The sequence below is a fragment of the Podarcis raffonei genome, chromosome 6, assembly GCF_027172205.1.
Source record: "Podarcis raffonei isolate rPodRaf1 chromosome 6, rPodRaf1.pri, whole genome shotgun sequence".
Lineage (NCBI taxonomy): Eukaryota > Metazoa > Chordata > Lepidosauria > Squamata > Lacertidae > Podarcis > Podarcis raffonei.
In genome coordinates, this window is record NC_070607.1 from 89,635,817 (window position 1) to 89,661,424 (window position 25,608).

The window sequence follows — 25,608 nt, forward strand, 5'->3', positions numbered from 1 at the left end:
CTGAGAACATGGACTCTTGGTCCAGGTTTCTGGCACTGGTATATGCAATGCTAAGAGATGAAACAGCCCACGCCTTTCACACAACTGCATGGAACGCAAATTGACTTCAGACCATTCAGTCCCTGCGTATTTATTACAATTGTATCCTGTATATCATGGTTAGGCAACTTAAGGCCCGGGGGCTGGATCCGGCCCAATCGCCTTCTAAATCCGGCCCACGGACAGTCAGGGAATCAGCGTGTTTTTACATGAGTAGAATGTGTGCTTTTATTTAAAATGCACCTCTGGGTTATTTGTTGGGCATAGGAATTCATTCATTAATTTCCCAAAATATAGTCTGGCCCCCCACAAGGTCTGAGGGACAGTGGACCGGCCCCCTGCTGAAAAAGTTTGTTGACCTCTGCTGTATATCCTCGAAGGAAGTATCGTATTTTTCGCTCTATAGGACGTACCCGACCATAGGACGCACCTTGTTTTAGAGGAGGAGAACAAGAAAAAAAAATCTCCCCCTCTCTGCTTAGCGCCCCTTCAGCAAAGTGGCAGGAGAAACGGAGCCCCTTCCATTTCTCCTCCTGCTTGGCTGAAGTAGCACTGCGCAGCTCTCCTTCTCTGCTGAAGCCAGGAGAGTCTTGCTCTCTCGGCTTCAGCAAAAGGAACCTGAAGCCTTTGGAGCACAGTGCGAGTTCCTGCTGCGCTCTCCTGGCTTCAGCAAGACTCTCCTGGCTTCAGCAAAAGGAACCCGAAGCCTTTGGAGTGCAGCGCGAGTTCCCGCTGTGCTCCAAAGGCTTCAGGCGGCTATTCCCCTCTCACTCTCCAGGCGCACCGACCCCTCTCACTCTCCAGGCTTCAGCGAAATGAATGCTAAGCCTCCGGAGCGCGGAGGGAGTGCTCCATCTGCACTTTGGAGGCTTTGCGTTGCTTTCGCTGAAGCCAAGGAGCCTGCATTTGCTCCATAGGACGCACACACATTTCCCCTTCATTTTTGGAGGGGGAAAAGTGTGTCCTATAGAGCAAAAAATACAGTACTTATTAGACTGTGTAACAGGACAGAAAGACTATCAACTCATTGCCTCCCCTCCCTAGTTGAAACAATAACCATAGTCTGCATTGTTCTGCTCTTTATTATTGTGGCTTCTTTACTAAATCCCTGTTAATTTCCCTGCAAAGTCTCCAGCAGACACTTTAGACGTGTGCTGAAGATCCACATAGCCTTGATCTCTCTCTCTCTCTTGGTCTTCCATCAGCTGCTTTGAAAGAGATAATGCAAGTTAATTGCATGGGACGGATCTTTGTTTTGGCCCAGTTATAACCAAGGAAATTTAAACAGATGCTTACAGCTCAAGAAGGCTAACTGCTAATTCTGAGACAACCCCCACAATAATAACAGTAGAAGCAAATATCAAGAAAGCTCTAGTCACAAACTATGCAACATAATGAGGAGTGTCTGTTCCTCCGTTAGGTCTGCACTCTTAACTGTCTTGCATCTTGAGGGCATACCTGTACTTGCAGGTGTATATAAGGAGAGTGCCCTGCTGAACGGCAAGCTGCGGTGAGCTGACCGCGACATTGATTGTTTGTGGAGTATCCTCAGTGGCATATTCAACCAGGAGTGCATACTTCCCTGGCTGGGGTATGGCAATTGAAAGCTGTATTTTCACCTGCACACAAGAATAAGCAGATATTAGGAGAAAAGCACATTATGCTGGAGCTCAGGAGGTCCTGACAGAAATCTATATCTGTGCTTTGAAACAAGCACACTATGAAATCTCATACAAGTCAACTCTTGGCATGTCATCTTCCATGTTCCAGGAAATGTTTTGGGGGAAATTATGGTGCATTAAGACACATATATGAAATTAAACCAGAATTGAAATATGTGTATCTTTTGTTGTAACGGGACAGAAACACAATAGAAGCCAGAAGCCACGTTTTTCAACTCCAGCATTGCATTTTCTGGGGGAAAGCAAGAAAACATTAAATCAGAATCAGCCTAGCAGTGCAATCCTATTTTTAGTTACTTGGAAGCTAAGTCCCACTTAGGACTTATTCCACAATAAGCAAGCAGAATTGCAGTCAACCCTTCTGCACCCAACTCTTCTGTTTGTAGGCCAAGAAACAGAATTCATGATCCATGAATTCTATAACAATTGCCTCTGGGGTACCTGGACTACGGCTATTAGTCTGAATTTAAGAGAAGAAGAAGAAGAGTTTGGATTAGATATCCTGCTTTATCACTACCCTAAGGAGTCTCAAAGCGGCTAACAATCTCCTTTCCCTTCCTCCCCCACAACAAACGCTCTGTGAAGTGAGTGGGGCTGAGAGACTTCAGAGAAGTGTGACTGGCCCAAGGTCACCCAGCAGCTGCATGTGGAGGAGTGGAGACGCGAACCCGGTTCACCAGATTACGAGTCTACTGCTCTTAACCACTACACCACACTGGCTCCCAGATGCACCCTCCCCGCATCTCAAGAACCTAAGACAAGCCCTGCTGGATTGGATCCAGTTGGGTCCATCTAAGTCCAGCATCTATAGATTCCCAAACAGGAAGCCCCCAAGCAGGAGATGACGCCAACAGCCCTCCCTTGCTGTTGCTCTCCAACTGCACATAATTCAGTGGCGTTCTGCCTCTCAACATGGAAATTTCATGTGGCCATTATGTATCATCAACAGATCTGGCCAGTTAAAAGTACTTCCCAAAAGGCATCAGGGGCAGTGCTTAGATTAACGCGAGGTGACCAATGGGGAGAAAGAAATTCATGCTACCTGGAGAAGAGTGCAATGCGTCTTAATTAATACAATTAATGTATTTTTAATCTTTGTTGGAAGCCACCCAGAGTGGTTGGGGAAACCCAGCCAAATGGGTGAGGTACAAATAATAAATTATTATTATTATAACCTAGAGAGCTGAACCATAAAGAAGGCTGGTCGTCAAAGAATTGATGCTTTTGAATTATGGTGCTGGAGGAGACTCTTGAGAGTCCCATGGACTGACTGCAAGAAGATCAAACCTATCCATTCCGAAGGAAATCAGCCCTGAGTGCTCACTGGAAGGACAGATCCTGAAGCTGAGGCTCCAATATTTTGGCCACCTCATGAGAAGAGAAGACTCCCTGGAAAAGACCCTGATGTTGGGAAAGATGGAGGGCACAAGGAGAAGGGGACGACAGAGGATGAGATGGTTGGACAGTGTTCTCGAAGCTATCAACATGAGTTTGACCAAACTGTGGGAGGCAGTGGAAGACAGGAGGCCTGGCGTGCTCTGGTCCAGGGGGTCACGAAGAGTCGGACACGACTAAACGACTAAACAACAACAACAACAAAAACAGAGGAGCACTACAAGCTTTCACTGGTGTATCAGTGTGAGCAGGACCACTTACATCTCTTCCATTGCATTCCACCATCTCAGGGTACGTAGGCAAAACCCGCACTTTCGGACAGGGTCTCGGCAAGCTGTTGTCCACCTTACATATAGCATCATCTCCCGACGCAAAGGGGAACTGCTCCACAGGCACATACTTATACAGGAGGCAGCTAGAAAGGAAGAGGAATAGTTTTTCTCTCTCTCTCAGTATAAAGGTGTCTGCTAGAATGAAGTACTGGAAATCTTAGGAAAAGCTTCTGAGCAAAGGAAATCAGCTCCAGTACGAACTAATCCTATAGCACAGATGAAAATGGAAGCCTTACTTCTGACCAACTTGTTCAGGAGCTGGGCCGTAGGTGCAAGGATCGGAGACTCTGAGCTGCAAGATGGGAGCCTCGTAGTAGGAACTGGGCAACAGGACCATGTAATCCTGGAATGAAGGGTAGAAATGCAAGACTTAGTTCTTCTCGCTATGGTCCTGACCTAAAGGGGAGAAGAGGGGAGGACGGTCACCCTTACCAGTAGTACATCCTCGACTTCAATGACCAGAGACCACACATTAGGGCTCAGCACAAACGGCTCCCCAAAGCTGTTCTGAGGAACGGTGACAAAAGCCGGCTCTTTTGTGGGCACAAATACAATCTGCTTTGTCTGTTCTGTATCTGCAATTAGGAAGGAAAAAAAATCAGCTTTCATTTCCATCTAGAAGGTGTGCGAGATTTCTGGAGTGGTTCTGAGGATATTCAAAAGAAAGTAAATTTTTATTTATACCCTGCCCTCCCCAGCCAAGACTGGGCTCAGGGCGGCTAACATCAAATATCAAATACATTAAAACACAATCAAACAATTGATTAAAATACAGCTTAAAAATTAGAATCAGGATAAAATTAAATGACTGCCCACAAATTGCAACCATAGTCGAACGGAGGAAGAGTTTCTAAGTTAATTCTCTGTGGTTTCATCTTCCTCGTGGAAAAGGAGACCATGTGCACCTGGTGAGCAGCTTGCCATGTTCCATATGCATTTGTCTAGACCAGGAGTCAGCAACCTAGGGCCTGTGGGAACGATTTTCGGCATCTGGGCATGCGCAGAAGCGATTTCTGGCACCACGGATATGTGCAGATGCTATTTCTGGCATGGTGCTGCGCCGGAGTGATCCGGCCCACACCCGGTAAGCCTTGCTGACCCCTGGTTGTGTCTTAACACACCCTCAAAACACTCCATCAACAGGTTGATGTTGCAAACTTTGCAACATCCAGGTGTCTCAGCTTCGCAAAGAAAGGAGGAAGTTTTCAGCTGAAGTATACTTGAAATGCATAGCTTTTTTTTTGAGCCCACTGTTATTTCTAGCTGAAAACTATGTTCTGTATCCAATGTTGAAAACTGAATTATTTGCAACAATGTCTACAGCTGCCCCCGATGAAAAACATTCACTCAAAACAAAACAAACTGAATATAAAAGACAGTCATACCTCGGGATACAGACGCTTCGGGTTGCATTTTTTCGGGTTATGGACCCGCCTAAACCCAGAAGTACCGGAATGGGTACTTCAGGGGCCGCGCATGCGCAGAAGCACTAAATTGCGCTTTGCACATAAGCGCTAAATCGCAACCCACATGTGTGCAGATGCGCCGCTGCGGGATGTGAACGCTGTGGGTTGCGAACGTGCATCCCACACAGATCACATTTGTAACCCGAGCGTCCGCTGTAAATGAGTAAAATTAACGTTCACTGTAGCCTGGATGCCTCCTTACTTCTTGTTGTTTTATATTGATGCTGTCCTTCAACACATAAATGAAGCTGGATAGATGGGTCATACTCTCCCAATGATGTAAAGGTAAAAGGTAAAGGACCCCTGGACAGTTTAGTCCAGTCCAATTTGACTGTGGGGTGTGGTGCTCATCTCACTTTTCATGCCAAGGGAGCCAGCATTTGTCCACAGACAGCTTTCCAGGTCATGTGGCCAGCATGACTAAACTGCTTCTGGTGCACGGAGGACAGTGATGAGTGCCAGAGCGCATGAAAACACCGTTTACCCTCCCGTCATAGTGGACTGGACCTATTTACCGACTTGCACTGGTATGCTTTCAAACTGCTCGGGTTGGCAGAATTTGGGACAGGGCAACAGGAACTCACCCCATCACGCAGATTCGAACTGCCAACCCTCCGATCGGCAAGCCCAAGAGGCTCAGTGGTTTAGACCCCAGTGCCACCCGCATCCCAAAATCTGCATTTTGTAGGAATAGAATTAGAAAGACCCACACAAGTGTTTTGCCTGCATGGTTTGCAATATTCTTCTCCCGTTTTATTTATTTTTTAACCAGTTGGTTGTATTATTTCATCTTATTGCTAACTGCCTTGAGAGCAGCTGTGCTGAATGTTGTGATGTATAAATCTAACAAACAAACAAAACATTTGCAGAGAGACATACAACAGGAACAAGAGATAGTACCCCTTCAGAACCAGTTCCAATCTCCTCCCCATCTCTCTCTCCCCCCACAAAGTAGGGCAACCTTAACAGTCAGTGAGATGTGGTATATATTCATCTTGCAAATGAGGGAGAAAGAGTAAAGGGATACTGACTTTCCTCAATGATTGCGGTCCTATAATGAATACTAGCACAAAATGATTGCTACAAGAGCACAGACGATAAAGGCCAGAGACCAATCTGTACGCTGTTCCTTAAAGTATCATTAATAAAGAACAGTCAATAATGAAAACATATTCAAGGAAATTTAAGGGATGATCAAGTTTGCAGAAATAAGTGGCCCCATTGGCAAAGTCAATGCATTTAGGTGAAGTCTCTTGCACAAATAATCCTTATCATATCGGATAGCCTTAAGAATAAAGCCATTTCTTTCCAAGAAGTGAAAGATTTTTTTAATCAAGTTAGGATCCTTTCTGGGGGTGGGGGTGGGGCATGCACTCATCCTCCACTTCATCTGAGTGTATCGCACACATCACACTGCACAACCTGGCCACAAGGAAAGCAAATCAGCCAGCAAACATGGGGATAAATTGTATTTAAATCATTAGCATATGGCCCAATTAACATTCTCCCCTGGGCAGATAACAATAAAAGGTAAAAAAACCCAACAACCCTAAAAATCAAAAGGAATGAAGCCAACTGCAAAACTAAATAAATAAAACAGCCAGCAGCATAACGTGTGTCAACACAGCAGAGCTAAAACACCGAAGATCTTATAACATGTTCTCCTTTTCCATCATAAAAGCGAACTCCCGCTTTGCTATTTCAAGGCACAGAAGCTATCTGCGACAGACGTGTATCACATGATCCCCAGAGGTGTTCACATTCCAGTTCTCATACCGTGTCAGAATGACCACCTCATGCAAGGAGCCCAGACTGAGGGTGCTATCAGAAAGCAGTGGCGATTAGTGCCTTTGGGGACTTGTGGGGCAGAGGGCGGGGGACCCTACAGTAACTGGAGCTACAGCCGATTGATAGGCAGATCTCATCCTCTTCCCTGCTGAGTTCTGCAAGGGCCATGCTGAGACAAAGGCATAGGAAGCAAGGAGTATCACTCCTTGCTGGTTGTAAGCAAGAAGGTGCTATGTGGGCTGGCTGAAGATGAACTGAAATTGGACCAGCCACTACTGGTCAAAATCACTGCTGTTACACACCTTTCTCATGCTTCCTGTTCAGATAGTGTCACATCAAAAGGTAAACTTCACATTTTCCCCACCCAGGTCCAGAAGATGAGCAAGTTGTCGGCACTTCAGGAACCAACACAATTTCCAATGTGGTGACGTCGCAGAAGGAACAGGAAGAAATGGTGACTTGGGCATCCTGTCCCTGAGCACTCAAGAGAATGACCAAACTCAATTCTAGAAGCACTGGGCTGGGGGGCCTCAACTTATTTGTATATTTTATTTGTTAAATTTTATGTTTCCTGAAATAATATCATAAATTTCATATTAAAACATGTTAGCTGCATTTCTTTAATGAAATAAAGTTGTGTTTTATAAATGCATGTAAAAAGCGCCTCTGTAATGACATAAAAATGTCCTTTTAAGTTCAGTGAAAACATTCCCAACAGAGCCTGGAAATGCCACTTCTGTGCAGACTTTGCCAGCAACAGTGCTATAAGGCAATGCTCCACGGACTAAATCGTGAATTCCTTTTTAATAAATCAGCTACTGCAGCCGCCTATTGAGATAAGAGTTGCTCCCCTTCTGAATCAATAAAAGTGAAAATCGGCACCCCTGAAGGTAAAAGTTATATGGCTAAAAATGAACTCTATTAACAAAATTGCCTCCCCGCCCCACTTTCAGAAAAGCCTTCCATTGCCCAAACATAATATTTCAAGGCTAGCACTACGGTAGCAATTGCAGTTAATTCTGCTGTCAGCATGAATGAGGATTTGAAAGTGAGCTGAGGAACTGGAAGAGTTACCATACACCAGGCTAGACATAAAATTGACCAGCTTTCTTGCATTCCACATTTGCATATATATGCCAAAGTGTGGCTAAAGCAGCAAAGAATTAAAACTACATCCCATTAGTACAAGCTGTGAGGCTGCCAGTGGAATCCTTCCTGGCTGCTACTGCAATCAAAGCACAGGATTCAAACAATCTTTTCCTTATCTTCCAGACGTACTGGATATGATCTAGTTAAGTTTGCTTCTTTTATCAGGATTGCAGCCAACTAAGTTCTACTCAGACCACACCCACTGAAATCGATAAAACTAAGTCAGCCATGCCTATTAATTTCGATGGGTCTACTGTGAGCGTTGAATACAATCCATAGACGATTTTATTTGTTTTAAAGTCTTCTCTCTATACAGTGGACGCTCGGGTTCCGAACGTGATCCGTGCAGGAGGCACGTCCGCAACCTGCAGTGGCGCATCTGCGCACACACGGGTTACGATTCGGCATTTCTGCGCATGCGCAAAGCACTATTTAGCGCTTCTGCGCATGCGTGACCCCCGAAACCCGGAAGTAACCCGTTCGGTACTTCTGGGTTTCGGCGCGTCCGTAACCCAAAAAACCGCAACCTGAAGCATCTGTAATCCAAGGTATGACTGTACTTCACCTCTTCAGAATGCAATTCACTGTGAACGATGATTGTAATGATTTGGAAGAAAAATAAGAACATAATAATAATAATAATAGCCTGCTGGATCAGGCTAATGGCCCATCTTGTCCAGAATCCTGTTCTCACAGTGGCCAACCAGATGTCTGTGGGAAACCAGAGAACAGTGCATGAACACAAGAGCACTCTTCCTTCCCTTGGTTTCCAGCAACTGGTATTCAAAAGCATTGCTGCCTCTGATTGGAGACAGAACACAGCCATCATGGCCATTGACACCCTTTCTCTTCCTCCACGAATTTGCCCAACACTCTTTCAAAGCCATCTAAATGTTACTTTGCCTTGTTTAACACCAAAGAGAAACAAATTCCCTTTTAACATCCTCTGGTCAACAGGCTCAAAAAATGGGACTTAACAGTTTAGCACTAAAATCCTACCCCATCATATTTTCCTGGTCACAATGATCAATTATCACAGTTTTATATACAATAAGCATTTGCAGAAAACAAAACAAACTGAATCGCTGAGGATGTTCACCGGTTTGAAGGCACACCTAAGCAAAAGTCTGAGTGAGGAGAGGTATTCCCCTCAATTCTAGAACAGTATATGACAATAGGTTGCTTGGGGTCCTTACCTCTCCTTCGTGGCTGATAAGCTGTAATTTTGCCGTACACAGTGGCACTTCCTGAGTTAATATATCTCAAGATGACATGGAAGAGATAGATCTCCGCTTCTCTGACCCGCACTGTGACTTTGACTTTGTTCTGCAAAAGGCAAAAAAGCACATCGGGCACATTATCATTGCAGGGCAGACTGCGAGTCTGTTGCCTGCCCTGCCTGTCTCTCTCTGTCTCTCTCTCTCTTGGCCTCTCTAGGTTCCCCATCCTTTGTGGTTCCTAAGAGCAAACTGCTTGAGGAGATCCAAAATCTACGGAATGAGTGGTGGTGGTGGTGGCTTTTGGGGAGGGAGAAGAAAAACGCTGCTTTGCAAGAAAAAGCAAAGGTCGGCTCCTTTATCAACTGGTTTTCGAAAGGGGTTAGTCTAGAAGTGAAAAATGCACTTACAGTTGCCACAAACATTAAACTTTCCTTCCTCAAGGCCTGAGACCCTCCCTTCCACATTTGCAGGCCCCCGGTTGACGTAGCGGAAGACGAGGCGGAACAGGTCAGGGGAGGTCACACTGAGGGTCACCACTACCTTGGGCTGGTGGGAGAGAAAGGGGAGAGAAGCAGAGCACACCTTAAATAAACCTCCACCGTCACCTGCCACCAGCCACCAGCTCAAGCACAGCACTCCCCTATTCCTGCTCCCAAAAGCAGCATGCCAAAAGCAGGTGAGGAAATCAGGCCAGCCCCATCCTGCTCTTAATGGGATGGCCTGGAAAGATGCCTCTGAAACACTCGCTGCACATTCCACCTAAGGCTATCTATCCAGCCAGAAACAGACATTCCATAGTCAAGAGCCAAAGGGAGAAAAGGTAGCGACAAAAGAAGATGACTTCTAAAGAGAAGCACTCCGAGTGCATACAAAATTCATAACCCATTGCCGGAAGGTGCAGTGATGGCCTGCCGCTTATGCCATTAAAGGGGGAGTAGATGTGGGTAGCGCTGTGGGTTAAACCACAGAGCCTAGGGCTTGCCAATCAGAAGGTCGGCGGTTCGAATCCCCGCAACGGGGTGAGCTCCCGTCGTTCGGTCCCTGCTCCTGCCAACCTAGCAGTTCGAAAGCACGTCAAAGTGAAAGTAGATAAATAGGTACCGCTCCAGCGGGAAGGTAAATGCCGTTTCCGTGGGCTGCTCTGGTTCGCCGGAAGTGGCTTAGTCATGCTGGCCACATGACACGGAAGCTGTACGCCGGCTCCCTCGGCCAATAAAGCGAGATGAGCACCGCAACCCCAGAGTCGGCCACGACTGGACCTAATGGTCAGGGGTCCCTTTACCTTTAGGCAAAATCACAGGGTCTGATTCAACAGGGCTCTGATGTCCTTAGGAAGGCTGCTTCCCATTTTGCAAGCAAAAATCACAAAAGTGGCCCTGCAAAAAATTCCTAACACTAACATGGGAAAAGTTTACATATCAATCTGATTGTGAGAAAGAGGTGGATAGGAATGCCCATGGGTGATTAAGGACACCTATATCCAGTGGTTTTTAAAAATTATTATTCAGGGGGTACTCAAAAGTACGCAGTACCAGCACCTCTCTTTTTTTTGGTTAAAAAGTGTGGCACTTACTGTAACAACTTCATGGTGAGTTCCGGCACCTAGTTTTCTAGGGGGGCGAGGGGGAAGCACTGCCTGTATCTTTCTTGAAGGCAGATGTGCACATATACACAACTCTCTGTGATGGTAAGACTGCATGCAAACTTTCAAAAATCTCAAAATCATCACTGCATCATAAAAAAATGTGTGGGCATTATGAGCCTAAAATTAATTTTGCTCTTGTATCTACTGGCATTTATAACGACTGCCATGTTTGGGACATTAACTGATTGGAAAATGCAAGTGAAAAGACTGGGAGTTGTCCACACCAGTGGGCTGGCATCAAGAATCCATGCAAATCAGATTAACCACGTGCAAACAGAATATGCGGATTAGCTGTGGTGTTCCAGCTCAAGCTGACATTTCCAAGAAGGCTAAGCAAGGCATATACCTCTATCCAAGAAAGCTGGGGGTTTCTTTAGCAAGACAAAAGACTACCTTCAAAGGCTCATTTGCACCTTTCAAACAATAACTAAATTGTGGAATGAGCACTTTTGTGAGCCTCTGGCTATTGAAGGCTAAGAGTGGGACTGTAACAATGGCACAAGGAATGAGAGAGCAGGCACCACACACCAAAAAAATCTAAAGAGAACAAGGAAAGTCTGTCCTTGGGCACATTTTCCTAAGGGGCAGAAATAAAACAAAAATAATCTTTAATCTAAGAACCCTCTCCTAAAGAATAAAGTCATATAAGAGAGTTTCAAATGAACCACACAGACCACACATAAACACACACTCTCTCTCTGTGAGGTCTCCAGATTTCAGAGAGGAACCACATCTCAGGTGGGAGCAAGCTCAGCAGATGTTACAGTCTCATTCTCTTGTCATTCAAGCATACAGAAGCCTGGAAATAAACAAGCCACCCTCTTCAACAGATGAAAGAGCAACTAAAGCCACATGCAGCACAGGAAAAAGCAAAGAGGGTTTTCCTTTCCTTTGAGGAGCAGGGAGATGTTATGCAGAGTTGCAACAGGAAGAGGGAGAATAGCCCCTTAGGAGACCTGTTTGTGTGTTGTCTTTCTAACTGGCAGCCCCCTTATATAGTTCCTGCCTGGCCATCTTCCCCTAAATGAACTAAGGCTGACATAATGAAGTGGTTCCAGGACTCAGGACCTTTCCTATCATCCAGCTGTTCTCTTCCTAAGCCTAAAGAGCACATTAGCACAAACAGGCTTTCAGTGTAGAAGCATATGCACACAAATATGGAGCGACCGCTTGCTTTGGGCTCTGTCTGTTTTTAGGAGTCCCTTTGGGTAAAATGCATAGGAGATCTCTCATCTTGAAAGTCACTTCAAACGCCACATATTTCCAATAGTGCAAGCACTTACACATATTAAAATCTTGAAAATCACACATGGATCATGCATTATTTCATTGCAGGAACATTCGGAGTACAGATGATGAGCGGCTGCAGCTGACTGCAGCTTCTCAGCATGCATATATTTTTTTATCCTTTTCTCTATGTGGAAGTGCTTTGCTCTTATGAAATCCGTAACATTTGAAGCTGCCTTTACTATCTGCCCAAGGAAAGAGGTGGGGAGTTAAGGCCTACCTGGATAGAAGACATTTGTGCATATCCTCTCCAGCTGAAATTCTCAAATTCCAAGGGGTTGTAGCCAAATCGAACAGGCCGTCCATCCAGTGTAGTCCCCTCTTCCAGCTCATATTTCAGGTGATGAAGGTCAGGAATATAATGGTCTATTGCTGGTCTGCAGATAAAAAGAGAGGCACACATTGTGGGGTTCCTTCTGCACCACAATGTAGGAAAGACTCGGCTTCAACATGTCTGGGATGAACTAAGCGAGCAAAAACTCGAACCAGTATTTAGTCAACGCAGTCGGTCACTCTAGCTTAGGACATTTGCATCCATACCCCAAGAAAATACCTATCATCTGCGCAGAATGATTACATAAATGACATGCAGCTTTTCATGTTTTATATACAGGCCACAGACACATTCCTGCATTGCAGAGGACTGGACTAGATGGCCGTCAGGATATTCTCCCTCCCTACCTCTCCAACTAATCAACTTCACAGGATTGCTGGTGGGACGGGGGGAGAGAAATTCTTTTCACACTGTTCATAATTTTATAAACCTGTACAGTGGTACCTCGGGTTACAGATGCTTCAGGTTACAGACGCTTCAGGTTACAGACTCTGCTAACCCAGAAATAGTACCTCGGGTTAAGAACTTTGCTTCAGGATGAGAAGAGAAATTGTACAGCAGCGGCACAGCGGCAGCAGAAGGCCCCATTAGCTAAAGAACAGTTTCAGGTTAAGAACAGACCTCCAGAATGAATTAAGTTCTTAACCCAAGGTACCACTGTATCATGTTCCCCTTCAGTCAGCTTCCCCCCGCCCCCACTTAAAAACCTGCAGAACCACACACATAGGCGAAGAACCTTTCTGCAGCATCTATGCACATCTTGCTTAGTCTGTTCCCCCAAATGACCCATTCACATTCTCCACCCCACCCACTGAATACACAGAACGCTAGTGTTGGGTTTGAAATCCAAGACAGTGTTATACAGGTCTGCCCTGCTGCATCACAGCTGCAGCCAGCCTCTTACTGAGTGCAAGTGGGGCCTTGCGTATTCAGTCTGCAGCGACAGGATCCAGTCTTCTCGTCACACGCCGGTCCGGCCGCCCCACCGATGTCACAGTGGCATCCTGTAGATAGGAAGCACACGTCTTTACATTCTGCAGTTGCTAACGGGCCCCAAATAGCCTGGCACCAAAGGGAGTTACAGTGGCATGGCACACTATTTTTATTCCATTGTATCTGCTTTCGCGTTGGCTTCTGGCCCTGCCTGGATCCGTTTCCACTGCCTCCCTGTTCTATTTCAGAAGCTATGCCTGCTGTTTCCCTACCAGGCAGTCTCCCCATCGCCTTTTGCAGATCACTCCCCATAATCCTAACTCATCCAAGGATACAGCCTTACATAGTTAATAAAAATAGATAGCATTGGATATTCCCGGTCCTTTCAGTGCCATAGATGTATCTGTTTGTATTACTGATGAAGGACAACAACCCAGCCAATTTTAGCACACTTTGTTCTGTTGTACATCAAGAAGCTGTGCAATCTGTACCCAATACAGTGTCCGGATTTGATCTAAGCTCAACTTCCATTCTCTTGGTCTAAAAATAAAGTACCGTATTTTTCCATCTATAAGATGCCCCCATGTATAAGACGTCCTCTATTTGGGGGGACTCAGATTTAAGAAAATGGGAGGAGATGGCCCCGTGTATAAGACGCTCCCTAATTTTTGACATTATTTTTTAGGGGGAAACCTAGTTTTATACACAGAAAAATACGGTATACCATAAAATAGGTGCTAGTTTAATCAACGTCTCTCAGTAATGCCTGTTTCAATAAACCTTTTCCAACTCCTCTCATCTGGGCTTGCTCTTTCTCCTCTACCTTTTTGACTTTTTTGAAATTGATTTTTAAAGCCTGAGCGACTGCACCTCCAACCTTTCCATCAATCTTCTCTAAAGAGACTTCTTTACCTCCTTCCTTTCCTTTGATCTGATGCTGCAGCTGACCTCCTTAAAAGGTGTCGTGATTTTCCTCCCCCCACGCCTTTTTTTAACTACCTTAACGAGGTTTGAGCAAGGTGTATATGAGGGTTGGAGGTGTATATATGTATCTGTATATAAAAAAGTGCATGACTGGCTGTGCACAAATTTGGCAATAATTGCAAAGGAGGGGGAAACGATTTCTAAGACAACCCACAAAATGCAAAGCAATACCTGGGAGGAAGGACAACACAGCATATAGCCAGTCAAAATTTCAGAAAGATGGCGAGAGAAAGATTCTCTCTATCATTATTTTTAATCTAACAGAGACCAAGTCTTGAGTAAATCTGTTCTTTCCCTTAATATGTCCTCTCCGCACTAGAACCCTGCTTCCCATGTTGACAGGGCAACTGTTCCAGCTACAGTGGTGCCCCGCAAGATGAATGCCTCGCTAAACGAAAAACCCGCAAGACGAAAGGGTTTTCCGATTTTTAGCGGCTTCGCAAGACGAATTTCCCTATGGGCTTGCTTTGCAAGACGAAAGCACATAGGGAAATCTCCGGGGACAGCGGGGAAGCGCAGCGCGCCTTCTCCTCTGTTCCCGGACCTGTCCTGAAGGCTTGCGGTGGGAGGTCTGGGAACAGAGGAGAAGGCGCACAGCGCTTCTCCTCTGTTCCCGGGGCTTGCGGTGGGAGGAGGGTTTTTCCTCCCCACCGCCAACATTCAGAACAGCATTCTGAATGTTGGCGGTGGGGAGGAAAGCCCTCCTCCCACCGCAAGCCTTCAGGACAGGTCCGGGAACAGAGGGGAAGGCGCGCAGCGCTTCTCCGCAGCCTAGGCAGCCCTGCGGGAACTCTTCTGAAGGCTGGCGGTGGGAGAAGGGCTTTTCTTCCCACCGCCAGCCTTCAGAAGGGTGTTCTGAAGGCTGGCGGTGGGGAGAAAAATCCTTCTCCCCCCGCCAGCCTTCAGAAGAGGTCTGGGGACAGACTGTCCCCGGACCTGGTCTGAAGGCGGTCTCCATAGGAACGCATTAATTGATTTTCAATGCATTCCTATGGGAAACCGTGCTTCGCAAGACGAAAAACTCGCAAGAAGAAAAAACTTGCGGAACGAATTAATTTCGTCTTGCGAGGCACCACTGTAATGGGCTCTATGACTTTTGTCCCCACCCAATGGCTAACAGATAGCAGCATGATACAGGGGAAAAAGAACACACCTTGACAGCCAAAGTAATTCCCGCTCTCCAGGTTGTAGTATCCTTCTTTACAAGTTGAACAGAACTGGCCACAGGTATTGGGCTTGCAGAAGCAGTGCCCGTTGCCCTAGGAGACACAGGCCACATGTTAAAATCAGCCTGCAGCAGCTTCCCAAAATTAACCTCCCTGTCCTTAGCTGGCTTTTCTTGTACAGGCAAAGAAAGATGAGGAGTGGAAGAATGAGAAAGGGGACAAAGGCTGCGAACTGCAACTGCAGCTGCTCTGCTTTGCCCTGAAAACAACAACCAGAAACCTCTGCTGTAGCCCTAATGCTCACAGAAATATTTGAAGAACATTGTCTCATTTACTGAAACCTTATGAAAGCAACAGAAAATAAAAGCAATGCCTGTTTTATTGCACATGCCTTGCATTGGAATAAATCAAGTATAACTCAAGAGGCACCTCGATCATGGAACTCCCACCTTAGAAACAGCTGGCACAAAGTTATAAGCTTTTTGTGCCAAGTGAGTTGAGGATCAACATATTCACTCAGGCTGTGGTTACATCTGTGACGCCGCACTTAGTTTATATCTTTGTGCTCTTGCCTGTTATGATGGCTTCATTGTTCACTGATTGGTTGTACAATCAGATTGTGTTTTATTACCCCCAGTTTGGGGATTACTTGATAATGAAAAGCAGGCAACAAATTTCTAAATAAATCAGTGTTATAATAATGCTGTTGCACAAAAAGTAAAATATCTCCAGAATGTCATCTGGTGTGCATTTGCCAAAATGCACTGGTAAAGAGTCAGGAAGCAGCAGCACTGCTCTGTAGAGCAGGAGTTAAGATGAGATTTATAATGGCTTGTTCCACTTGGGATGATATGTTTCAAGGTAAGAAAGGCATCAAGACGAGTGGATTTCAGAGTGGATTTCATCACACGGTGTGAAACTTACTTGCTGGCATTCAGCAACACCTGCAACTGTCCCCATGGTGTCACACTGGCAGCCTAGGGGAAACAGAAAGTAGTACCGTATTTTTCGCACGATTGGACGCACCGGACCATAGGACGCACGTAGTTTTCAGGGGGGGAAATCAAGGAAAAAATATGATTCCCCCCCCCCAGCTCTGGGAGCAGTGGACAGGCTGCACGCAGCCTGTGCGCTACTCCAAGACCTTCTCCCTGCTTTTGCGGGAGGTGGCAGAATTCCCCCACCTCCCGCAAAAGCCCACAGGAGCCCCGCGTGACTCCTGCGGGCTTTTCGACCAGGAGGGAGAAGGGACTGAAACGGCCCGTCAGTCCCTTCTCCCTCCTTGGGGAAAAGCCCCCAAGAACCGCTCGCTCTTTAAAGGCTGTGCGGCTCCTGCGGGCTTTTCTAGGAGGTGGGGGAATTCCTAGAAAAGCCAGCAAAGCCGTGCAGCCCCTTTAAAGAGCGCACGGCTTTTGCCTGCTTTTGCGGGAGGTGGGGGAATTCCCCCATCTCCCGCAAAAGCCCGCAGGAGGGAGAAGGGACTGACTCGGCCAGTCAGTCCCTTCTCCCTCCTTGGGGAAAAGCCCCCAAGAGCCGCTCGCTCTTTAAAGGGTGCGCGGCTCCTGCGGGCTTTTCTAGGAGGTGGGGGAATTCCCCCACCTCCTAGAAAAGCCAGCAGAAGCCACGGAGCCCCTTTAAAGAGCGCCTGGCTTTTGCCTGCTTTTGTGGGAGGTGGGGGAATTCCCCCATCTCCCCCAAAAGCCCACAGGAGGGTTGGAGAGTAGCGGGAAGGCGTCGCACGCCTTCCCGCTGCCCCCCAATCTCTGGGGCTGGCGATGGGGGAAGCGCTGCTTTCCCCACCGCCAGCCTCCAACCCGGGTTGGAGAGTAGCGGGAAGGCATCGCTGCCTTCCCGCTGCCCCCCAATCTCTGGGGCTGGCGATGGGGGAAGCGCTGCTTTCCCCACCGCCAGCCTCCAACCCGGGTTGGAGAGTAGCGGGAAGGCATCGCTGCCTTCCCGCTGCCCCCCAATCTCTGGGGCTGGCGATGGGGGAAGCGCTGCTTTCCCCACCGCCAGCCTCAAACCCGGGTTGGAGAGTAGCGGGAAGGCATCGCTGCCTTCCCGCTGCCCCCCAATCTCTGGGGCTGGCGATGGGGGAAGCGCTGCTTTCCCCACCGCCAGCCTCCAACCCGGGTTGGAGAGTAGCGGGAAGGCGTCACACGCCTTCCCGCTGCCCCCCAATCTCTGGGGCTGGCGATGGGGGAAGCGCTGCTTTCCCCACCGCCAGCCTCCAACCCGGGTTGGAGAGTAGCGGGAAGGCATCGCTGCCTTCCCGCTGCCCCCCAATCTCTGGGGCTGGCGATGGGGGAAGCGCTGCTTTCCCCACCGCCAGCCTCCAACCCGGGTTGGAGAGTAGCGGGAAGGCATCGCTGCCTTCCTGCTGCCCCCCAATCTCTGGGGCTGGCGATGGGGGAAGCGCTGCTTTCCCCACCGCCAGCCTCCAACCCGGGTTGGAGAGTAGCGGGAAGGCGTCGCACGCCTTCCCGCTGCCCCCCAATCTCTGGGGCTGGCGATGGGGGAAGCGCTGCTTTCCCCACCGCCAGCCTCGAAGCCGGGTTGGAGAGTAGCGGGAAGGCGTTGCGCGCCTTCCTGCTGCCCCCCATCCTCTGGGGCTGGCGATGGGGGAAGCGCTGCTTTCCCCACCGCCAGCCTCAAAGAGCAGACTCTCCTGGCTTCAGCGGAAGCAACGCAAAGCCTCCGGAGCGCAGGCTTCGGAGGCTTTGCCTTGCTATCGCTGAAGCCAGGGAGCCTGCATTCGCTCCATAGGACGCACACACATTTCCCCTTCATTTTTGGAGGGGAAAAAGTGCGTCCTATAGAGCGAAAAATACGGTAGTTAGATGACTCCTCAAGTGTATCCAGCAATTAACTTGAAGTTAATTGGATGCCAGCTAATCCTCAGGCAGGCAGAAATGGCAGAAGTCAGTAGGACACTAAAAGCCCCAAACAGAAGTCACAGTTGTGGTTGTAAACTCTTGATCTGCTATGCAAAGAGGACATTCAGCAAAAACTTGGAATGAGCTGGTCTAAATTAATGCTGTGTACTAATCTACCCCAGGACAGTTGATGGCTCCAAGATATATAGACAGACAGAAAGACAGACAGATAGGTAGATATAAACAGTGAGAGAGAAACTGGCAAAAAGAGTGGAGTAAATCGAAGTTGATTGCAGTATCTTGTTTTACCTCTGCCAGGCTCAGATCAGATCAGCCTGTAGCAGCCGCACTCCTGAATAGAGTTTCGAATGAGGGCAACTTATCCCACCTTAATTTAAGATAGCACAAGTTTTGCTGGCTTCCTATACTTGCTCTGCTGATCCTTGTTTCCATTCAGCATTAAAGGATACCAGAGCACCTCAGCTATTCTGCTTGGCTGTGGCCCACGCCCAAAGGCTTCCCCTCCACCCACAGCTTTGCCTCCTCAATGTGTTCAGAAAATGAAGAGGAGAAATGGGAACCCTCTTCTCCTTAAATCACCAGAGGCTTGGATGAGCGGCTTCCTGGAAGAATGACATGGGAAGGGTCTTACTCATGCATCCAAATGGGTTATCTGGAGTCAGGTTCCAGTAGAGCGGTTTGCACCTATCGCAAGCTTCACCTTCCACATAGGCTCGACATTCGCAGTACCCCTGAGGAGAAGGGGGAAGGGGGAAGCAGAGAGAGAGAGACCAGGGGTCAGCAAACTTTTTCAGCTGGGGGGGTGGGAGTGGTCTATATTTTGGAGGGGGTGGAATGATTGAATTCCTACGCCCCACAAATAACCCAGAGATGCGTTTTAAATAAAAGCACACATTAGACTCATGTAAAAACAGGCTGATTCCCAGACCGTCCATGGGCCGGATTTAGAAGACGATTGGGCTGGATCCAGCCCCCGAGCCTTAGTTTGCCTACCCATGATCAAGACAATCAAAGGCAATGTAGATTAGGAACACAGGAAGCTGCCTTATGTCCATCTAGACCTGTATTGTTTACCCTCTGGCAGTGGCACCTTTCAGAGCCTCAGGCAGAGGATGGAATTCAATGTTGCGCTAAGGAGATCATTTCCTTGATCTGCCTGCTTGCCCAAAGGAAGACAAAGAAGAATTTGGATTTGATATCCCGCTTTATCACTACCCAAAGGAGTTTCAAAGTGGCTAACATTCTCCTTTCCCTTCCTCCCCCACAACAAACACTCTGTGAGGTGAGTGAGGCTGAGAGACTTCAAAGAAGTGTGACTGACCCAAGGTCACCCAGCAGCTGCAGGTGGAGGAGCGGAGACGCGAACCCAGATTACGAGTCTACCGCTCTTAACCACTACACCACACTGGATCACATCTCTTCCCCTTGTGCTTGGTTCTGGTGGCAGCAAAGCCCTGCTGCACTAGCAGGAATCCTTGTACTGGTTTCTGCTTACGGAACCGGGTAGAGGAATCCAGCCCAAAGTTCCTTCACCATCATCTGCTACCTGGTCTTTCGGAGACACCAGAGATTGAACCTCGAACCTTCTACATGCAAAGCATCCACTCTTTTGGACGATATGGAGATGCCAGTTTTCGTGACGTGCAATGAGGGGTATAATAAATTTTTAAAATTCAACATGATGCATAAAAATAATAACAATCAAAACTAAGATCCAAGAGAAACAGGAAGAACTCACCACTGGCAGGGAAGGGTCTGCATTTGCAAGCCCTGCAGGATTACAAGAGCCCACTGAAACACAGAGAGAGAAACAACCACATAAACAGATAAGAGCCGGCACTCATATAACAAATGGAATCAGCTAAATGGGGAAAGATTAGATGCAGTTTAGTCACTATTAATACTTTATACATGGATTTTCTTTTGTGTTTTCATTTTTAGAGTTTACTTGTATTGATTGTTCCTTATGTTTAAGAGAATATTTTTTGTTTTCCTGATAGTTACAATGCTTTAAATTTGTGGGGTTTTAAAATTTTATATTCGATTTTCATTTGTTTTATTCTAATATTTTCCAGTGTTCTGTTCGATGTTTTTAAAACAGGGTGTTAAACCACCTAGGAAATGGGGTGGGTTTTTTTTGAAATGTTAAGCAGTATATAAACGATTTCAGTATAAAGCAGGATAAATAAATGCAGAGTTTTCTGGGATGGTGCTTTAACTGTATTGTGGATCTGGTGGGGCAGTTACTGAGCAAAAGAAAAAGTGGTATCAGAGCTCAGGCAAAACCACTCCAAAGCAGCACTTAACAAAGTGAAAAAGCACGGGGGAAACTTCCTGTTGTGTTTATGTACTGCTGAAAACCAATAAAAATTTATTACAAAAAAAGTGAAAAGCAAACTGATCTGCCAAGTGAAGTTAGCAGATGAGCTCTGCATTAAAATCCATTAATTTTAGTAATTTTTTGTTTCCACACTATTCACGTTTATTTACTTTTTTGTTTTTAATCAAGCAATGCTGATGCTGCCTGGGGCTTTGGGTACTGAGGATGAGCTACATTCACATCAAGAGTTCATGCCTGTGTGACACAGAAAGCTGTACAGCAGGTGGAATAGGCGGAGCTACCTTCACACTGTGGGAAACCGTAAGCCCCAGGAATGCAGGTATCACAGCGCAGCCCCATTACTCTCTGCCGACAACTGCACTGCCCCGTCTCCTGATCACAGGTGCCATAGAGAGAGCCTTCTGGGGAACAGTGGCAAGCTGAGGAGGACGCAAAAATAAATAAATAAATAAAGACAGGCCAGAAAGCGTTAGGACAGACAGTAAGACTTTTAAAGTAAGGACCCATGTAAACCATAGTTGGCGGCACCATCATAAAATACCACAAAAACGGGAGAGAAAACAACTGTTTTTTCTTAAGAACTTCCATTTTTTATATAGGTGCCTGCAGTGCTCCCCCCAGAAGGTACTCAAGGGAATGCAGTACCAGCACCTCCTTTTGTTGTTGTTGTTGTTAATAACAACAACAACAACAATAATATTTTATTTATACCCTGCCCTCCCCAGCCAGAGCCGGGCTCAGGGCGGCTAACACCAGTAAAATTACAATAAAAACATAATAGGGAAGAAAAAAAACCAATTTATAATACAGGTTAAAATACAATTTAAAATGCAGCCTCATTTTAAAAGTAGCCCATAGATCAAAACCATAAGGGGAGGGAAACATAAGGGTCAGACTGAGTCCAAACCAAAGGCCAGGTGGAACAGCTCTGTCTTGCCGGCCCTGCGGAAAGATGTCAAGTCCCGCAGGGCCCTTGTCTCTTGTGACAGAGCGTTCCACCAAGTCGGGGCCAGTACTGAAAAGGCCCTGGCCCTAGTTGAGACCAATCTTATTTGCCTGTATTAGAGACAGAGAGGGATGTGTGAAAGTGAAGCAACTAGCCTGCTGCACAAAGGTGTAATTCACATCTAATATTCTGTTCACTTTTGCCTCTAGCCTCGCACACCATTGGCATGTGGCCCTTGGAAGGTTGCATAAAACGGAACACGGCCCTTGGGATTAGAAAGGTTCCCTCCCTCTTGCCTTGAGTGAATGAAACTCTAAAATGGGCATGCAATAATGTTTTATTTTATTTTTTACATATAACACCTAAAGAGCTTCTTAGGCCAACAAAGACTTTAAACTGGGAAACGCTTAACATAACTGTTGCCACCTAAGAAAAGGAAATGTTTGATTGTTTTATTATAGTACGGCAATTTATGGCCTTTAAGATTTTGCACTGCATCGTGCCTATGTTCCTCTCTCAATACTTGTTTCTATTGCACCATACATTTTTTAGGTGCTAATAAACGAGGAACAAAATAAATGAATGGCCTTCTTCCACCACGTCCATGAGATCTAAGCTTCCAGCCTCTTCAAAAACACACTGCCAATATCAGCACTGGAAGCTAATGCCAAGCCAGTTGGCCAGAGATCACGTTTTCCACATTTAGCAGAGGAAGAGAATATAAAAGTGTTAGAAGCTATCAGCTGTGTGACTCAGGGACAGTGCATCCTACAGCAATTCTTTGATAACGAGCAATGAAATCTAACCAGGAACCACAGGTGCATATTTGTATTGTATGCCATCTTGAATGGAATGAGGATGGCTAATAATGCATGGAGAATAGTATCCTAATCCTATGATTTTTTCCAACCATTTACCTGTGTAACCTCTCTACTCCTTTTTTCACACCATTTTCAAAGAAGCAAACACAAAAAACTCATGTAATAAAGCATACATACTCCTGCAACCAAATTATAAAAGGGATTGAAGTCAAAGACCCTTGTGAACACAAAGAACTGCAGAGTTGGTATAGCAACATGACTCACCTGTACAGGTAGGGTACCCATAAAAGCCTGGGGCACACTGGTTGCATGTGTGGCCTACATAATTTGAGTGGCAATGGCACTGACCAACAGGGCTGCAGTCGTTGTCCAGAGCACCCCGGGGGTCACAGGAACAAGCTGTGGGGGGTGGGGGGGGGAAAGCACACAAAGAGGTTGCAGAAGTCAATAAGCGAGGGCACCAACATGCTTTTCGCACACTTGGAAAATTGATCATTTTGTCTGCTTGTAAAATTAGCGATTTCATTCCAAACCAAATGCCACATTCTCTTAACAGGCAGCTGAACTTTCCCTCCCGAGACAAGCTATCGTTCCTTGTTGAAGGAACCCTTAGCCCTCCAGATGTTGCTGAACCACAGCTCGGTTGGAAGAGAATGAGACTCTTAATCTCACGGTCGTGAGTTCAAGCCCCACGTTGGGGGAAAGATTTCTGCTTTGCAGGGGGTTGGACTAGATGACCCTCATGGTCCCTTCCATGATTCTATTCTGTACTCTTAATGCCCAGCAGACCCAGCAAGCAGGATCAAGGACCTGGGATGATGTGAGCTGTCATTCAACAAGACCTGGAGGGGTGAAGGTTCCTCACACTGTTCTAGAACAAGCAGGTTCCAATAGCCACGTCCATACACACAGCTGACTAGCATTTATGAACCTTTGTACCTATTAGGTGGCAGGGCCATGTGATAGCTGGCGTTGTCACATAAATACTTTTAGGGGGCTTTAATGTGTCCGGACACCTTCTCCCCCGTTTTAAATTACAGGCAATATGCAGGTACGAGTTCCCCAAATACTGCTTGGTAACATTCCTGTTTCTGAAGAGAACACCGATACTACTGAATCAGAAAGGATGGCAAGGTATAGATAATCTGAAAAGCACAGGAGTCAGAAAGACAAAAGGAAGAATCACGAGGAAAAGAGGGCAGATCTTAAGTTGGAAAATACAAGGGAGAGCTGTGTTCTGCTCCGAACAAAGGCAGGAAGTGAGCTGAGACGTCAACAGGAAGGCAAAGCCTAAAGTGTCCTTTGAAGTCACAGTTCTCTGCCTTCGAGCAATAGAGGAAACTAGCTCCACTTGGAGGTATCTAATGCACATGGGGGGGGAGGGGAAATACCCCAGGCTTTAGTAGATGCATTGCACCCATTTCCGAGATTTTCTTCACAACAGCGGCAGATAACACCCTTGCCTTGGGTCTTGATTTGAAAGAAGAGAGACTTCTTTCTTTTGTGTCAATTAATTACAGAATCTGCCTCTGCTAGCCCTTTCACAACCTGGCATACCTTGGCAGTGAGGGTATGAGTGATATCCAACGCTGCACTGGTCACAGTGAGGCCCAACATATTCAGGCCTGCAGAAGCACCTTCCAGAGGCATCACAGCCTTCTGGCAATGTCCCAACAGCACTGCAGCCACAAACTGCAACAAAAATAATATCCAGGGTTCAGAACTTTGGGGTCTCAAATAGAGGACCTGAGCATCACTGCAAAGGTTAAGTACGGGCCAAACAGACTAGCAGGATAGGTGTTTGGGAGCACACAAGGGACACAACAATGCCAGGTCTAATGAAATCGGGATCTGCAGCCACCAACCCATACTCAAGAATCTATGCTGCATTTAAAAAATAAACACAAATTTTGTACTAAGGAAATGAAAATCTTGTCGTCCTATTGGCATTAGACAATGAAAAATATTTTCATATAATTACTTGGCTTAGCAGAATTTGTTCTGCTTCCAGTTTTGTGTTTTTCAAATAATGTTCAGCTTTTTGACTAATACTGGTATAGTGGCAGAGGAAGGGGAAAGGAACAAACCCAAACAGGATTCCAGTGGAAAGATAATAATAATAATAATAATAATAATAATAATAATAATAATAATAATAATAATAATAATTTATTATTTATACCCCGCCCATCTGGCTGGGCCTCCCCAGCCACTCTGGGCGGCTTCCATAAAAACCAAAAATACAGTAAAATATCACACGTTAAAAACTTCCCTGAACAGGGCTGCCTTCAGATGTCTTCTGAATGTCAGGTAGTTGTTTATCTCTTTGACATCTGCTGGAAGGGCATTCCACAGGGCGGGCGCCACTACCGAGAAGGCCCTCTGCCTGGTTCCCTGTAGCTTTGCTTCTCGCAATGAGGGAACCGCCAGAAGGCCCTCGGCGCTAGACCTCAGCGTCCGGGCAGAATGATGGGGGTGGAGACGCTCCTTCAGGTATACTGGACCGAGGCCGTTTAGGGCTTTAAAGGTCAGCACCAACACTTTGAATTGTGCTCGGAAACGTACTGGGAGCCAATGTAGGTCTTTCAAGACCAGTGTTATATGGTCTCGGCGGCCGCCCCCAGTCACCAGTCTAGCTGCTGCATTCTGGATTAGTTGTAGTTTCCGAGTCACCTTCAAAGGTAGCCCCACGTAGAGCGCATTGCAGTAATCCAAGCGGGAGATAACCAGAGCATGCACTACTCTGGCGAGACAGTCCGCAGGCAGATAGGGTCTCAGCCTACGTACCAGATGGAGCTGGTAAACAGCTGCCCTGGACACAGATTTGACCTGTGCCTCCATGGACAGCTGTGAGTCCAAAATGACTCCCAGGCTGCGCACCTGGTCCTTCAGGGGCACAGTTACCCCATTCAGGACCAGGGAATCCTCCACACCTGCCCGCCTCCTGTCCCCCAAAAACAGTACTTCTGTCTTGTCAGGATTCAACCTCAATCTGTTAGCCGCCATCCATCCTCCAACCGCCTCCAGACACTCACACAGGACCTTCACCGCCCTCACTGGTTCTGATTTAAAAGAGAGGTAGAGCTGGGTATCATCCGCATACTGATGAACACCCAGCCCAAACCTCCTGATGATCTCTCCCAGCGGCTGCATGTAAATGTTGAAAAGCATGGGGGAGAGGAC

The 25,608-nt window shown here is 46.7% G+C and overlaps 1 protein-coding gene across 3 annotated transcripts in view; it reads right to left on the reverse strand.

The window, feature by feature from the left end:
* The window catches only part of LAMA5 (laminin subunit alpha 5), a 207,160-nt gene that overhangs the window by 74,340 nt on the left and 107,212 nt on the right, over positions 1-25,608 (reverse strand). For all 3 annotated transcript variants that reach the window (XM_053394450.1, XM_053394447.1, XM_053394448.1), the window contains exons 14-27: positions 23,983-24,117; positions 22,690-22,824; positions 20,940-21,077; positions 20,056-20,108; positions 18,949-19,048; positions 16,345-16,397; positions 15,408-15,513; positions 13,242-13,341; positions 12,224-12,380; positions 9,048-9,177; positions 3,881-4,023; positions 3,685-3,791; positions 3,378-3,531; positions 1,498-1,658 (exon numbers count right to left, since the gene is read on the reverse strand). In XM_053394450.1, coding sequence (XP_053250425.1) covers positions 1,498-1,658; positions 3,378-3,531; positions 3,685-3,791; positions 3,881-4,023; positions 9,048-9,177; positions 12,224-12,380; positions 13,242-13,341; positions 15,408-15,513; positions 16,345-16,397; positions 18,949-19,048; positions 20,056-20,108; positions 20,940-21,077; positions 22,690-22,824; positions 23,983-24,117 — 1,672 coding nt within the window. The remainder of the gene's footprint in view (positions 1-1,497; positions 1,659-3,377; positions 3,532-3,684; positions 3,792-3,880; positions 4,024-9,047; positions 9,178-12,223; positions 12,381-13,241; positions 13,342-15,407; positions 15,514-16,344; positions 16,398-18,948; positions 19,049-20,055; positions 20,109-20,939; positions 21,078-22,689; positions 22,825-23,982; positions 24,118-25,608) is intronic.